At 38.8% G+C, this 17,351-nt stretch overlaps 1 protein-coding gene and 1 pseudogene across 5 annotated transcripts in view; both read right to left on the bottom strand.

The window, feature by feature from the left end:
• Positions 1-9,000: 9,000 nt before the first annotated feature.
• On the bottom strand, positions 9,001-9,110 carry LOC143885658 (U6 spliceosomal RNA; annotated as a pseudogene).
• A 388-nt stretch (positions 9,111-9,498) lies between these two features.
• Positions 9,499-17,351, bottom strand: part of LOC143885388 (copper ion binding / methyltransferase) — a 55,351-nt gene continuing 47,498 nt past the window's right edge. For 3 of the 5 annotated variants that reach the window (XM_077389538.1, XM_077389540.1, XM_077389541.1), the window contains 3 exons: positions 13,656-13,735; positions 11,075-11,166; positions 9,499-9,960 (listed from right to left, as the gene is read on the bottom strand). In XM_077389538.1, coding sequence (XP_077245653.1) covers positions 9,623-9,960; positions 11,075-11,166; positions 13,656-13,735 — 510 coding nt within the window. In that variant the 3' untranslated portion in view covers positions 9,499-9,622. The remainder of the gene's footprint in view (positions 9,961-11,074; positions 11,167-13,655; positions 13,736-17,351) is intronic. The other 2 variants (XM_077389539.1, XM_077389543.1) reach the window with 1 other exon arrangement.

A 17,351-nucleotide genomic window follows, 5' to 3' on the forward strand; every position in this document is an offset into this window, starting at 1 on the left:
AAGTGTTAGGGGTCCGGGCCTTTGGTTCCGGTAAGCCACTCCAACACTCAAGTTAGAAATGGGCATCACAGGAAAGACCAAGTGAAGCGGCCTCTTTTTTGTTTTCCTTAAGCGTAAGGTCCTTTTGTCGGGAGTGGGGTTCGTAGACCGTCTCTTAATGTATGGCCTATGTGTCACAATATGAGAGGAGCCGATGATGGTCTGTCATGTGTGAGGGGGTCTTTTCTAATCGGACGCGGTGTGTCAGGAGGACGGCCGATAGTGCCATGGATGGGGGAGGCCTGCTCGCGGATTTCCTTCCACGTGTCGTGATCTCGAGGAGGTGCCGATTTTACCCCGAACAGAGTGCAGTCCTTGATCGATAGTTGTAGACTTCGTTTCATGTTGCCACTTGCATAAGAAGGGAAATAAAAGTTATAAGATAAAGCCTCAATGGGCTTGCCATACTCTTACTTCTATATTTTTTTTCGTTGTACTTCTTACTTTGATCATTTGGATCTCCATAATTTGATCATTAATTAAAAGTTTACACATTTATCATACCAATTTGTCCCAACACTCACTGTTCGACCTTAGCTGTAGCAGACTTTAAGGCGACCAAGTTGTCCCCCCAGGGATTTTCACCATCCTTAAGGATAATATGGGTTATCAAAATCTTCCCTAATTTTCTCCATCCTCGAGAGTACACACGGGTTACCACGCCCCAGCTCTAATACCACTTGGTCAAAGAGAGAGTGCCCAAGTCCTTATAACCCCATCCACATCAATTCACTTTTTCCACGTGTAACCTTTGCTTTTAGCATGGAACCCAAACAGGTTGTTCGGTCCTGTAGAAAAGCAACAGCTATATTCCAAGTTGCAGGTGTGGGGAAAGGGACTTAACCTAGGGTTTGTTGCGGAGCGGGAGGAAAGGGACGGAACCCAATTTTTATTAGGATTTTTGCAAAAAGACCACCTTAGGTTTTAAGACCACTTTGGGTTTTAATTTTTTTTATTTTAAAAACCAACTTAAATTTCAAAATTTGTAATGATCACCTTAACTTCCCACTGGCTTAGGGAATATTTTGCAAAAGACTACATGCATTACATTTCTGAAGGTAGCTGTATTTAGTTGGAAAAAGACAAGCACAACCTTTAACATTGAAAAGACTAAAATACCCTTTTGTTTCTCATCTTCCTAAAGATAGATATTAGGTCTCACCATCTTTTAGTAGTTTTAACTAAACCCTCCGTTGGGGGTAAAGAAGAGAAAACCCCGCTGAGATGTACAAGTGGTGCCACCCCCGCAGCAAAATCGCTGGGTTGAACCTGGCTCCGAGTGGCCTTATCCCAGCCTCCTCTCCCAAGAAGCCTTTCCAAGCTACTCAATGCCTTCCACAAGGAAACTCCTTGACATCCCGTCACTATCATGAGCTGACACTGCCACCATCTGCCCCAAATCCCATCTCCACCGTACAAGAACCTGCCATTGCCAAGCTGCCAACCTGGCACTACCGGATCTCCTATCTTGTTGAATCTTCTTTCAGGATCGTACACGAATGGACTGCCACGCCGACATCTCCAGCGATATATGCAGTCCACGTCACCCCCACATCGCGCCCAAGATACCGAAACTCCCGTCTGCAAAAGGGGGAATATATATCCCCCCCCCCCCCCCGACTCAAAGAAGAGGCACAAAAACAGACCTTTGCCAGTCCACCTTTTGGGTAAGATAATCCCCTCAGGTATGCATACCTATTCATAATACTAGAATTCTCCTTGCCTTAGCTCTGTTCAGTTCTCCTTTCTCCTGGTGCCTTAGTCCAACTTGAGTGTTGAAGGGTTCCCCAGGAGTTCCGACTCCGAGTGGTCCTTAACCTTTTGTTTGTGGACGCAGGTCGCAGGTTGAGCAAGCCCGTGGAGCAAAACCCAACAGGAGGCATGACTGTCAATCCAAACCGTTCACACCCAAATACATATTTGAGCAGCATCACCCTCTAAAATAAGGAACTAAAAAGATTTAAAAATCGTGTTGCTTCTTGAATGAAATTAATATATCAGGGGCGTTTACTCTCTTCGGGGTTTCTTAAATTGCATACAAGTCTCATAATAGTGATTGAATTATTAAAAAGAACCAGAGAAATATTTGTTTTCACCTTCATATTTTCTAACTTAATTCCAATACAGAAACAACGGCTTATGGAAAATAACTTAATCTGCATTACAGAAAAAGGTGAACAAAAGGGTATTTAGGTCTTGTCAATTTAAAGGGTGTTTTGCCTTTGTCAATCAAATGCAGCAACTGTCAAGGTTTCTAAAATATGATAGCAGGGCTCTTATGTAAAATATACCCAAAAGTAAGGTGGTCTTTTGCAAAAATCGTATTTTATGAAAATATGGAAAGAAAATCTTAAAAATAGATTAATAAACCTAGAATATGTTTTATTAACTAATTTCAGTTCATAAAAGAAAAGTAAAATTAAAACCAACTTTAGTTTATAAGAAAGGGTATTATTGTCTTTTCACATATTAAGGGGCTTAAAGTCTTTTTCAAGGCAAAGACCTGTCATGCGTGATTCTGCTCCAAAGGGATGGCAAGTGGTCTTTCGCAAATAAAAGGCAAACAGTAGATGGTGTTTTAGAAAATTTGAAACAACAGGTGGGTTTTATAATTAGCCAAAATCATGGCTACTGATATTGGCACTACCATGTTTTGAAAGATAAAGGCTCTCAACTCTCAAGTCAGTAGCCTAAATCAGAGGTGGTCTTTTACAACGAAAAAAACAAAAGTAAAGAAAAGAAAAAAAAAACCATTAATAAATTCGTGGGGTCCTCCCATGGACACATCTTACCTACCAAACAATCTAACTGTTATTGGAAAGTGCCCGGTGCTTAGTTTTCACGCTTCAAATTCTGTTCCCTGTGATTGGGTTTTTCTATATAGGGGCATAGGGCAGAGAGGCTAAACTTCTGAAGTTTTACTCTGTTTGAGCATACAGCAAGAGGTATGGGCTATCCTGCCAAGTTATAAGGATTCCTTGTACTTGCTGAAGTTTACAGATATTAGATTTTGCTTCGATCCTCGTTAATCTGCTCCAGAATATGTTACGTGCCTAGATGGGTCCCACTAGAGTGGAATATATCAGATCGTAGAAGATCTGAGATCTGATCATTCCATTACTTGGATGGTAGATTAGGCAGTTAGTGTGTTGCCTAATCTATGCTAACTGCCTAATCTACCATACAAGTAATCAAATGATACATATATTCTACTCTAGTGGCCCTAGTGAGACCCAGTGGTGGAGCTAGGATTCATACACAAGGGGGCAGGCTTCAAATTTTAAAGGGGGCTGGGCTCAATTGAGTTGGGCTTATTAAGGAGTTTGGCCTAACTCAACAGGGGCAGCTGCCCCCTTATGCTACATATAGCTCCGCCCCTTGTGGGACCCATCTAGGCACCTCACAGAATGGCCCTGAACAGTGCTTGAAATCTATAATTTGGAAAAAGAACTAAAACTCTACTGCTTCTCTATGTGGACCCAAATTGCAATCTAGAAAGAAACCCAATTTGGATTTACAACTAAGCCCATCCTACAAATCTGGAACACAGAGAAGGGACCTCAGAAATAACCACAAAACAATATAATTAGAAGAGAGCAAGAGAGAGAGAGAGAGAGAGAGAGAGAGAGATTCTTACTTAGGTTTCTTGAAAGGAGAAGAGTCCAGGCATGTTGATTTGTCTCCCCTGCAAGACTTCTTGCCTCAATGAGCATTTCATTCCAAAATCCAAAACTGAAAAAGAAAGCAAACCCTACAAAGAAAGGGAAAGGTCTTTCCGATGGAATACTCATTTGAGCAAGAAGCCTTTCCATGGGAGAAAGAGATGAGAGTTACCCCACTCTTTCCACATTAATTGTCTACCATAAGGCCTTCTTTTTCTATACATAAAATCATCTTTAGAGAGAGTTATTCCTTCCACATTTTGCAGCAGATGGGCTTCCTTTTATAGATATAGAATCATCTTTAGAGAAAGAGACAGGATAGAGGGGGAGAGATGGCCGGTTTGGTAAGTTGTTGAAACCGCCACCCTAGGACAGAAACTTGGCTGTTGGGTATAGCATGTGATTCCCTTCCTATACCAATTTTTAAATGTCGTTTTGTGCCATCCCATCCCACCCGCAGCCACATATATATTGTAACTCTTACATATTGTGTAATTCCTGTCATCTCTCCCGACAGCCATATTGTAACACTTACATGTTGTGTACCCTAAGTACAGAAGCTTGGCTGTTGGGTAAAGCAAGTGATTCCCTTCCTATGCCAAATTTTAAATGCTTTGTGCCATCCCATCCCCCCCGCAGCCACATATTGTAACTCTTACATAGTGTAATTCTTGTCATCTCTCCCAACAGCCACATATTGTAACACTTACATATTGTGTAATTCTTGTCATCTCTCTCTCTTCACTAAGTGGGGGGCCGCCTAGGTATGGGACAGGTTTAAATGGCCTAGCCTAATGCACTCAATCAGCTCTGGAGCTTTTGGCGTATTGGTTAGGATCAAAACTCCGGAGTTGATGGATTGCGTTAGGCTAGGCCCTTTAAACCTATCCCATACCTAGGCGAGCCCCATTCAAGACCGTAACACACACACACTCTCTCTCGCCTGTTTTTGCTACGTGGACTATTGATCTGATGCCATGATCTGAGGATTTTTGTAGGTTCTTATCTTAGGGATGGGTAGTTCATTGGGCACATGAGACTGGGACCATGTGGATTGCCTTGTAATACATGATCAATGGTCTCGATTACACATGTATGTCCCATGTGTGAGAGCCAAAAAATTGTTCGTTTGGGTTGATATAGACAACCCGTGTAGGACTCTTTTGTAGTAAAAAGTTGTGCCCATGCATTTTCATACTGTACTTTATAAATTATTCAATCAGCGAGCTACTATGGATAGGCCATGGGCCCAAAAGTAGGGGTGTCAACGGATCCACTTCGGGTCGGATCCACCTATGTCACGGTCAAGATCCATTCAAATTCCTTATTGGTCGGGTCGGAGTTGAATTGTTCTTCGGATCATACTTTCCACGTCATGATCACGATCCATTTTAATTCGGATCGTCCATCGGAGTGTCCCATTATGTTCCACTAAGCTAAGTAAACAATTATTTTTTTAAAAGAGTTAGAATGGCAGTCCACTATTAATGTGTCTCTATGCATTTTCTTCAACTAAATAAAAAATTTATCTATGTTTAATATATATGTAAAATAATGCTTGTAAACATTTCCTTCGTGAAAGTGTGAAATGAAACGACTGAAATGTGTGAAATCGCATTACCATCCGATTCATTAAGTGATAAGAGATGTTTTGACCAAAATACCCTTCATAGATTGGCTAGCATTAACAAAATCTGGAGGGTATTTTTGTAAAACATTTCGGATCGTGACTATCCAATGGGCATCTTTGCGTGCCCATTCCCAATCCGAAATTTTTCGGATCCCAGATTTGATGAAATATGCCCATGGATCCTATTCATATGTTTAGATCCAGTTCATTAATATTCGGATTCGGACGATCCATCTGACCATCTGGATCCATTAACACCCCTACCCAAAGGTCCATTAAAGAGAATAGAAAATAGAGAGATATATAATAATTTATGTTTACCAAAAAGCCTCCAAAGATCAAAGAGCATGGCCATCCATTAGAGTGACATAGGAGATGAAAGATTTATTTTTCCCAAGGAAATACATGCACACTTGCCATATATTGCTTCTATCTAAATCGGTATTCAATTTTTGTCACTACAAGAAAATTGGGTTTTTCCTACGGACAAATCCGCACCAAAATCCAATGGTAAAAGCTTTTCCCTATGGATTTCAGGTGCTCAACTTTTGTAAGCTAGGTGGGGATTGGGAAAGCACAGCTTTATTGCAGTGTAAGTATTATCTTTTTCCACTATATTTTAGCGGTGAATGCTAGGGACCATCGTAGAAAGGCATTTTGTGGCCGGCTGTTGCATGAGAGGGCAGCCAGCTCAGATGACTTAAATGAATTAGACAAAATCTATTGAAAATTGAGCCTGCTTGGCTGTTCTCTCATGCAACAGCCAGCAGTGAACTGCCTTTCTACAATGGACCCATGCAAATCCCTTTTTTTAGAGATTATTGATGCTCTCTCTCTCTCTCTCTCTCTCTCTCTCTCTCCTTCCTTTGCCCCTCACTCGCTTCGACCCATGATTATTCCATGGAATAATTTTCATGGTGGGCAAACATGGCCTTGGAATAACCTGGATCATTTTTTTTTGAAAGGTAACAGAATTTTATTCCCTAAAGAAAGTAAATACAACCAGGGGACAAGGCGTCCCCAGCCAAAGAAATCAGCCGTCAAGGCTTACATTTACGCCCCAATAACAGCAAAAAACAAAAGATTTCACAGTCCCTCCCCCGGGGGCAACACACACACACACACACACAGGATAATGTAATGCGTGGAACAGGGATGTCAACGCCCTCCTTAGCAAGCTGGTCCACGATAGCGTTTGCCGATCGCCTTCGATGATTAATTTGAGGGCAAATGATTCGGATCAAATCACGAATGGCATCAAGAATATGATGCAGTTTCCATGGTCCACAGCAAGTACTAGTAGCCCATGGATGGTGTTTGCAGAATCTCCTTCGACAATCATGTTGCCTTTATTAATACGACTATAAGAGTGAACTTTTTCACTTTCCTTTCCAGAAGGGGGAGACAACAACGGGAGTTCCGGATAAATCCTTCACCAAGTGTATCCTAAAAACAAATAAATACATTCAAGGCAAGATGCTCTCTCTTGAATATGGCTTTTCTCTTAGATTTTTTCTATTCACTTTGAAATAACATGTGAAACACAGATGTTGGGTTGTATCGTGTTACACATGGGCCACACCATAAAGAATGTTTTGCCCAGGTCCAAGCACGCTCAAATCTTTTGTAGAAAAATGATACAAAGCTGTAAAGCTGATATTTAATTGCCCCCAAAAGTTCCTGAGGCCACTCCCACAATTTTTAATCTACTATGCATTGCAGTCCGTGCATCACGATTATGAATATAAAGTCTCTCTCACACACAACGTCTCGGCTATAACATATCCTGTTGAAAAGTATTCCAGCTTAATTATTAATAAATGGGAAGTGATATATCCGCCCCTTTTTTTACATAGGACAGCATGTAGGGAAAAGGGGTGAATTTATCATTTCCCTTAAATAAAATTTAGGAGAAAAATCTATCCAACTCATAGGAGGTTACCACCAAGTGTGGAAACATGGCAACAGGTTGGTGTTTTTCTATTTTTCTCCAATGTAATTGTAATTAGTGGAAACAATCTTAGGTAATGTCATATTTAGTCTCCAAGACAATTTAGGAAAGTGTTGCAGTTGGTAGTTGTGAATCATGTGAAGTCAGTGAAGTTAATGAATTATGTCAGCCTTGCTTTGTCTTTTGTCTATGTTTTGAGTTTTTTTTCCACAGTGTTTACATTTGGTATCAGAGCATGTTCGTGCTCTCTGGGAGGTGTTATTCACTGGCTCCTTACTCTTTCGAGAAGAAGTTCTAGAGCTTTCAAACTTTGCAAATGGAATTGAAAAGCTCGGATATGAATACTTGAAGTCCTACTTGGAATCTTACCTCCAAGGGTAGGATTTATGGGAGGCTGTAAATGGATCTAATGTCAATTCACCAAACAATGCTCAAGATAATGCCGAAGCAACTAGAAAGTGGAAAATCAAAGTACGAAAAGGCCATTCTGCGAGATGCAAAAGCAGTTGTTGGATCACATGAATACTCCGAAGAATGCGTGCAATGCCTCGCCACTTTGTTTTCAAGAACTAATGATGGATACATATGATGGGAAATGAGATAAGGTCGATGAATCAAGGCGATATTTCATGAGATCAACCTGATGAATCAAGAATTTCTTGATAACAGCAAATCATCATTCATGGACTAAGCTTGAATATATCAGTTTCATAACAGTAATTTAGGGCTGGTCATGTATGTGAAAAGTCCAAAGGAGGCATGGAATGCCTTCGACACTTTGTTTTCAAGAACTAACAATATTCCTTTACATATGCTGAAAAATGAGATAAGTTCAATGAATCAAGGCAATTTCACAATTTCAAAATACTTCAGGAAAGTAATAGGCAATATGTCAAGAGATTTCTCGACTTGATGATGAATCAAGAATTTCTAAAGCACGACAACGGCTATTCATCATTTGTGGACTCAAAACCTGAATATAGAGGCTTTATAATGATAATTCAGGGATGGCCAATACAACAATCGGTTTTTTTTTTACAATGTTGATTTTTCTTGTTTCCTTCTTTTTTTTTTTTACGATGTCTTCCATGTTTTCCAATGCCAATTCTTCTTTTCCCTCCCTCCTTTTTTCTTCCTCTTCTTTTCTTCTTCTTCGTAGTTGCATGATGGTCGCCGGCGCAAGAAACACAGAGAAGGAGAAAACCCTCGTTCATTAGGAGAAGATGAAGACAAAGATGAGTTTGTTTGCTTATATATACACATGAGGGTAAAGGATATTTTTATCTGTATGGCGTCCTCGAAGTGTTATAATTGAAAAAGGTACTAGCCACATGTTATTTTAGAATTAAAACACATTTTTTAAGTCATTTTCCCATATATATATATATTTACCTTTTTACATGTAGGACAAACTGAAATAGGCAACATACCAAATTTTGCTTTTGAATTGTATTTAATTTAATTTTTGCAAAAAAGTGAAAAGAAACTTTCGGTATCCCTCTGTTCTAATAGGTACACTTATTTTGAGTCTTTGAGATTATTACCCTATTCTAAAGAAAGCTGACAAACGCAACCCTAATTCGAGCATTACTTTTCTTCAGTGTGTGTGCAAAACAAGAACAAGTTTGAGTCTTCCAAGCATGAGGAAAAAGAAAAACAGAGAACATTTTATAATTATATAATTTCAAGGTCAAGTTCCTACAACATAGTCAGGTGATCAAAACATAAAGAATCATTTGTGTGTCATACTTGGGCAGAGGCCATGCATTATCTTCTCTGTATCATTCCAATTTTATTGGATCTCTCTATGGGTGGTGTTCATAATGAGAACGCGTAGCAGAGTAGATTTTTAAATTTGAGAAATAATATTTCACCCCGTTGATCTGAATAATTTTTCTGATTAGCTATTGATAGTTTTTGGAGAATTGCAAGTCTTTAACAGCTAATTAGAGAAGTGTAAAATGAAGATAGCATAACAAATATAATTTCCCTTAAATTGATCATTTGCTAATAAAGTTTACTTGGAATTGCAACAGCAGATAAACAAACAAAAATCTAAGCAATTGGTAGGCAAAACCTGTGGCAATTTATAAAACCCCATCTAGAATGTTTTCTGTTTTTTTGGCTGTTGTCAAATCTCAGTTTTCATGTTAAAACGTGAAAATTGAGTAATCAATCAAAATCTGAATCTCAATGGGCCTTGCAAGAAAAACAAATTCTCAAAGAATAAACATTTTCTTTCATTAATTAACAAGGAAAATCAGTATCATTCAGCTTCGGTTCCTTTTTCATCATATATATGTGAACTTTCCACCTATCAAGAATTAGTTAGATATAACTTCAAAAAGGCCACAAATCTCCCCAGAGAGACCTACGAGCCTGAAGGTGTAGGGTAGGATTCTTACTCTGCGTGATGACTACACGATGGAAGGAGCCCTCCGAGCCATCACGTTTGGTTGATCGGCACACATCCATCGAAACCTGCTTACCCCTCCGTACAGGGGAAAAGATAATCCGGCCCCACCCACTTCCAAGATCAGCGTGTGCCGCTTCTTTCTCATCTAATTCTTCGTTCTCGTTCATGGTATCTGTTTCCGTAAAGTCGGATGCATAGGTAGTCGGACTCAGATCCTCTTCTTCGTATGGAGCATCCTCAAATTCGGATCCGAATTGGTCCTCTATCACATAATCACAACAAAATTAATGATCAATATCCACAAGATTTTACTAAATTATCACAAAAAGAGAATGTCGAGCAGGATAATAAAAGATAATAAAAAGCTTGTCAGTTTGGAGCAATGATAGCCTCTATTGGTTGATTTTCTGCAAAGTGCATTTATGGTGGCACCGAAAAAAGTGGATGGCGCCTTAAAAAGTGGAAACCGGGTTGATTTTGCAGAAATTAACCAATAGGGGCGTCCTTGAAGCTGATTTTTGCAAGGGAGCCCTTCATTCTATCATTCCTCGTCCGTTTGGTTTATTTTACAAAGGAAATTCATGACTTTGAGCATTCATAGGCAAGCATTTGTTTATGTGCAATGTAAACCACTTATGCGTGCACGTGCATGAGGGCTTGTAGCATTTTCAAAGATTTTGCTGTAATTTTGCAAAGGAATCAAGGCAAGAAAACCACATCATAGCTTTTGAATTTATTGGCGAAAGCTCTTGTAAAAAACAAAAAGTGAGGAATTTATAACGGTGCCAAATTTTCACTTTATTTCATCCATCAATTTACTTTGATGATCAAACAACCAACACCTAATCAGAACCATGGTTTAAAATTTCGGTTTCGGTACCGGTTTCGGACCCCTGAAATTTCGACCGAAATTTCGATCAAAATTTGGTAATAATTAAAAAAGCTTATTTAATTCATTTCGAAATTCCGAAATTTCAGACGAAATTTTGTAACATTTCTTTTAAAATAAATAAATAAATTGCATTCTCGAAATTTCGGACCGAAATTCTCGAAATGTCCGAAATTCCGGAAATTTTGTAACATTTCGTTTTCTTTCTTTTTAAAATGGCATTTTCTAGAAATTTTGGACCGAAATTCTCGAAATTCCGAAACTTCAGACCGAAATTTCATAAAGGCCGAAATTCGAAATTTCACCAAATTTCGGTTTCAGTCCCCACCGAAATCGCCAAATTTCGGATTTCGGATTTCGGTCGAAATTTAAAACCATGATCAGAACATGCACCCTAACACTTAGAAATTTTTAACAAAAAATCAGAGCTCACTCGTTCAGTGAAACATCAGAAGAAATGGGGCAATGAAACGAAAAAAGTACAAACCAAAATCAATTATAAGATCTTCAGGGTTCCGTTTTGCATGCTGTTCCTTCAGAGTATCAAATTTCATACCATCAAGTGGCCAAGCTTCCCTGCTTAAAATCAAGCTCAAAATATATCATGATGATAATGGTATAAGAATGGTTTAGTATAGGTGAAATACAAGCTCAGTACCATCCCTTATTCAGTACTAAGAACCCGGTGAAGTACTAAAAATGATCAGACTCATTGTACTAAAACCAATCTTATCTTCACAACCAGCAATGAACTGAACAGCAAGGAGTAAAAAGATTTAAGGAATAATGCATTATGCTCATTGGAATAAATGTTTGGAAATTTTCCAAAGAGAAAAACGTCTGGATTCACATTAGGGTAATTAATATAGTGTTCTCCTGTACATAATCACTGTACAAGTAGGGTAATTAATATAATTTTCTTCCGTTAAATATTTATAGGTTTTGTTCATTCCAAGTTCCAAAACAATACCAATTGCATATTCAGCAATGAAGCTGTAACTTTCGTTGGAATATTCAATAAATATTAAGAATCTAGAGCATAATTTTTAACTTACCAAATGACCAATATTAATATATGATCATATCGATCAAGCTTGGGTCTCATTGACCGTGGAAGTTCCGTTGTCGCTCCTCCTTATCTGACTTGGGGAACTCCTTATCACGCATGGAGGCAAGAACAAGTATTTTACAATCCTCATAGAGGGTGTAGGTGTCATCCACGTCATGGATGGTTTTTTGCACATTATTGCCAAGGTAATAATAGATGGAATTTCTTCATATTGACTATGTTAAACCAAACATCTCTATAATTCTTTCCAATTGAAAATGAAACGAAACACCAATTACTCAACTTAGATCTATTGCCTTTATTGAGCCAACTGATTTGAAAAAGAGGCTTTGGGAGTGGTTTCATCTTCAACCCCAATTTAGATACCATCTCTTGTGAAATTGCCATCAACAATAACCTTGCAAAGCTTCACCCAATTGTAGTGCACTTTGTTCGAAAGACATTGTTTCATATCCAATCTCCTTCCGTCAACTTAGGAGTGAGCATGATAGGTGAAGCAGCTAGAGCATCACCTTGAGTGTCTTCATATGTGGAATCTTCTTCATTACCCTCTTCCTCATAGGGTTCTTCCTCATCACCCTCCTCTCCATCACCATCTATGGTGAGATGGATCACCCGCACTTCTATAGCTCCTCCATGACACTCGAAGGATTAATGCCCCAATTCCCCAAGTAAGAAACAATTAAATTGTTGCCCGATAATTTGGGATGCAAAGGATCACGAATGGTGCTACTGCTAGCTGATCCCCATCCTTTGTCTCTCATGACTTTGTGGGTTTGGTCGATGGACTTGTGTGGCACCTCTGCAACCAAGAGTCGCAACTTCTCCTCTTCCATGGCCTATAGTGCTTCCTCTATCACTTGCAAAAGACCTAAAAGTTGTTTGTGACAGATGTGTCTCAGCATTGTTATTGAGAAATAGTCCAACATTGATGTAATTCCACGGTACTACGAATGTGAGTTCGCAAACCCATGATGTAACGGCTCAATAGCTGGTTTTTTGTCTTTCAAAGTTGAACATGGGACTTGAGACAATAGAAATCATTGGTGTATCTTCGAAATGTCCTATTCCCTTGTCAAAGTTATTGATATTGTTGATAGAGAATACTTCCATGCTTGGCAAAATTTGGGAACAAATCAATTTCACCATCTTTGCCAATAAATTGATTTTCTCTTACCCATTTGAAGCGTAGCCAATTGGACTTATTGCCACCATGAAGATGCATAGCCCTTGAGCTTGACAGCCACAAGCTTCACCCTTTTGGTTCTAGACATATCCAAATATTTAAAAAAATAAAAAAATCCTCTGTACTTCAGGTAACCAATCGAGCACTCGCTTTGGTTGTTCCTCTCCATAAAAATTATGTATGGCTAACGTGAGAGTCAATAACTCCTGTCATGCCCATATTGCTAGACTTGTTCTCTTCAATGAAAAAGAAAAACGCTGATTCCCATAATCAAGCGGTGAATCAGCAGAGCCCACGCGGATTGATGGGTGGTCTAGGGATTCTAGGATTTCCAACAGCATCATTGGTCACATGATTCCTGATTGCCCCAATCATTGGCGTGTGTATATGTATGTAAATGTGTATATAGATGAGCGGATATGAAAAAAATGTGTATACTAGTGGATGTGTGTGTGTGCGTGCTCGCGCAAGCTAGTATACAACAAATATTTACAGAGAGCTCAAGGAAGCATTTTCTTTTCTAGGAAAAAGACTTTGAACAAAAGCAAGCTCCAGGCAACAATGAGTTAGTTATTAGTTATTACACATACATCCCACATGTTCGCTATCAATTCAATTGATCAAGGCCTATAATAATACTTAAAGTAAGAGATATACTTTTAAGTGGCTACAATATAAGGATCAATAAATTATCTATGTTTGTAATCATTCAAAGTCTCAAACGGTTAATGCTTACCATAGTATCTAAGGATTTTATTTTATTTTTTGTAAAAAACCAGTACCAATTACTTGTTCAATGAAGAATATACTGACCGTGGTCGTTCCCCTCGTCTTAAAGCAACAAAGCAAAATTTTTCATCCTCAAAACCACGTAAAGGTTCACCCTTGGAACGCTACAAAATAAACATGAACATGAAAGAAAATTATTAAATTAACAAAGTAGCCTTTTTTAAAGTATAAAAAGGTTCAATTACACCGCATAACAACATAAAGCCCAAATAAATACGAAGAAGCTGAATTAGAATCAGACTAAATGCCGTTACAACAATTGGGGTTAATGTTGATACTCTGTTTTTTAATGGTTCTTTTTTTCTTCGTGTCAGAAGCAGCTAGTTATTAAATTTAATGTCGATACTCATAATCAAGAAAGCTTCTTTCAAAAATCTCTTCCTAATATTTGTGTTATAATGAAATTTTTTTATAGTTATTGATATTTAAAAATTAATTTTTAAATAATATACAGAAAACACTTATAGAGTTAATCTTGGAAATGAATGCAGACATCTCTCTGTAGCAAACTCCATACATTTCTTTGATAATCTAGCAATCATCTTGATCTTGTACCTTCCTAACCTTTTGTTGGATTTGGAATAAAATCTTATATGCCTATATGCAGCAAATGAACCTCTTTTCTTAACAAAACATCTAAAGCAAATAATCCTCTCATTTATATTCTTCTTCCACTCAAGATTAGAAACTCCCTCCACAAAACTTTAAGGCTTGGAGATAGATGATAGGTAGCGAGAAAAAAACAATGCGAAATGATGCGAATTGCAACGACCAAGGTAAGAAATGAACCATTCACTTTTGTGAACATAATCACGGATTTCAGACCTATTAGCCTTATGGGTAGTCTGTATGAAGTTTTAGCAAAGATCCTAGCCGAGCGCCTTAAAAAAGTCCTCCCTATCTCTGAAAATCAGTGTGCTTTTGTCAGTCAAAGGTAGATCTTACATTGCTCTTTGATAGCAAATGAAGCAGTGGACATGGCGACCAAATGTGGTATTGAAGGAATCATGTGCAAACTTGGTATGGAAAAAGCTTACGATAGGGTGGAATGGAGCTGCCTTGACTACTTTCTTGGGAGGATGGGTTTTGGTAGTAGGTGGAGGGGGTGGATTAGGTGTTGTCTCTCCTCAGCATGGTTTTCTATTCTTATTAATTGCTCCCCAAAAGGCCTTTTCAAATTATCAAGAGGGTTGAGACAGGGAGACCCACTCGCCCCCTTCTTGTTTGTGATTATAGCAAATACGTTGAGCAGGCTCATGGAGAAAGGCAAAAACAATGGGTTGATTGAAGGCCAAAAATTAGGTCAGGGCGGGATATTGGTGTCCCACTTACAACTTGCCGATGACACCCTCCTTTTCTGCTCTCCACAAATTCCTCAGATTCTGCACTTAAAGGCGATTCTTTGATAACAGGTCAAAGATCCAATTTTCACAAGTCCAGAATTTTCGCTTTAAATGTTGAAAGTCGGCTGGCATCTGGGTTAGAAGACATCATGGGTTGCCAAGTGAATCATTTGCCAACAACATACTTAGGATTGCCGCTTGGAACGGCCAGACCAAAAAAACAGCATTGGGACCCAATTTTGGAGAGAATTGAGAAAAGACTCAACCCCTGGAAGCGAAAATTAGTATTTAGAGGTGGAAGATTGACCCTCATCAAGGCGGTTTTAGCAAACATTACTATCTACCAACTCTCTCTATTTCAATGTCCTACACTAAGTTAAAAATTCCATTCCGTTCCGACCGGAATGGACCGGAATTCCAGTTCCGGTCTGGAATCCGGAACAGAATGACCATATATTCCGTTCCGGTCCAGATTCTGGTCCATTCCGATCGTTCCGGCTGGAATTCGGAATTCCGGACGAAATATGGCAGAATTTTTTGTGTTTCTTCATCTCCTCTTGTTTCCTCTTCTTGGTTCTCCTCTTTTCTCCCTCTTTCTTCTTAGTATTTACATGTAAAGTCATTCAAGTAAATGTCTTTACTATTTTTATTGTCCATTTAATTTACATGTAAATAAGGGAATACCCCCCATTCGGATCTATTAAAAATAGTTTCAAGACTCAAATCTAAAGGGATAAAAAGTCAACTTTCTAGTTCTAGTGCAAAATTCGAAAAAAATAGTTCGGGTCAAAACCTTAACTTCCATAACTTCCAAACAATGGGGTATTTTTCTAATTTTAAAAATTCATGAATTCAATAATGTCCAAACATTATTAAATCCCAAAAGTCCGGTAAAAAATTCTCATAATTTGGTTTCTAAAATTTTTTCATCTTGTTAGGCACTAGTCAACACACTTAAGATTTTCCTTTAAGGAAATATTGGATCTTTTACATATTTTGTTCATTTAATTGTTTCTTATATTTTTCTAAAAGTTTCGAACGAAACACCGAACGAAACGGACAAAACACCGAAACATTCTATTCCGGTTGCCAAAATGAAACGACGAACGAAACAAAATTTATAACTTAGCCTACAACTACAAGCATCTCTAACCGAATAGAACAGATTCAATGAAGATTTCTTTAGGGAGGATCGGATGAGAAAAAAGGCATCCCATAAGTCAAGTGGGAAGATGTTTGTAGGTCAATAAAAGGTGGGGGTTTGGGTATAGAAGGATTAGAGAGGTAAATGTGGAACTTATGGGCAAGTGGCTGTGGAGGTTTCACGAGGAACAATCCCAATTGTGAACTAAAGTTATAGGGAACAAGTATGGGGTAAAAACACGGCATTGGGAGTCAGAAAATAAATTCAGAACGAGAAGAGTTACGGTTTGGCGAGATATTCTGAATATCACTTCTCGCTTTAGAGAAGGCACTAGACTTAGAGTTTATTCTGGCGAACGTATTAGTTTTTGGGAAGAGGCTTGGTGCTCGCCTATCCCTTTAAAGGAAATGCTTTTAGGTCTATTTCAGGTAGCTGCTGAAAAGCAGGTCATGGACGATTGCTTTGAAAGATGTGGGAGCAGAGTGGTTTGGAATCCGAGGTTTCGCAGAAATATTTTCGATAGAGAATTGGCTTCTTTGGAAAAGCTTTTTTAGATTTTAGAGGCTTGCTACATAAAACAGATAGGCGTAGAGAAAAGGATATGGATCTGGGACTCTACTGGGCTCTTTTCTGTCAAATCCTTCTACAATCACCTTGTGCCTTCATCTACAACCTACACAGCGCCTCTAAGGGTACGCTTCTTCAGGATGCTCTTAGAGATCGTATTCAGACGATTGAATTCCTGCGAGTAAGGGGGCTGTGGTTACTAGATCATTGTTCGTTGGGCGTTGAAGCAGGGGAAACCATTGATCATAATTTTATTCATTGCAAGGTAGCTACAATACTTTGGGGTTTGCTATTGCATGGGTCTTCCCATCCAAGCTTTCCGAACTCTTGGAGTTCTGGGCGAATGTGCCATGGAAGAAAAAAGGAAGAGTGTTATGACACTTGAGTCTTCTGGCCACTCTGTGGGTCATTTGGAAAGAACGCAGCACAAGGGTATTCAAAATGGTGGCAAAGTGTCCCCATTTCCTTTTTAAAAAGATCATCTCTTTGGTTATTGCATGGGCAAAAACGCTCCCTCTTTTCCAATTTGTATCAGCATATGATCTATGGGAAGGATGGAAGGAGACATGCTTCAGTATGGAAAGGAGACCATTGGTGATCCAGGTATGGGAGCCCGCATTGGAAGGAATGTTGAAGATGAACTTTGATGGCTCTAGTGTGGATAAT

The sequence above is a fragment of the Tasmannia lanceolata genome, unplaced genomic scaffold (genome assembly GCF_043159265.1).
Source record: "Tasmannia lanceolata isolate RefF3 unplaced genomic scaffold, GAP_Taslan_0.1 ptg000008l, whole genome shotgun sequence".
In the NCBI taxonomy this organism is placed as follows: Eukaryota; Viridiplantae; Streptophyta; class Magnoliopsida; order Canellales; family Winteraceae; genus Tasmannia; species Tasmannia lanceolata.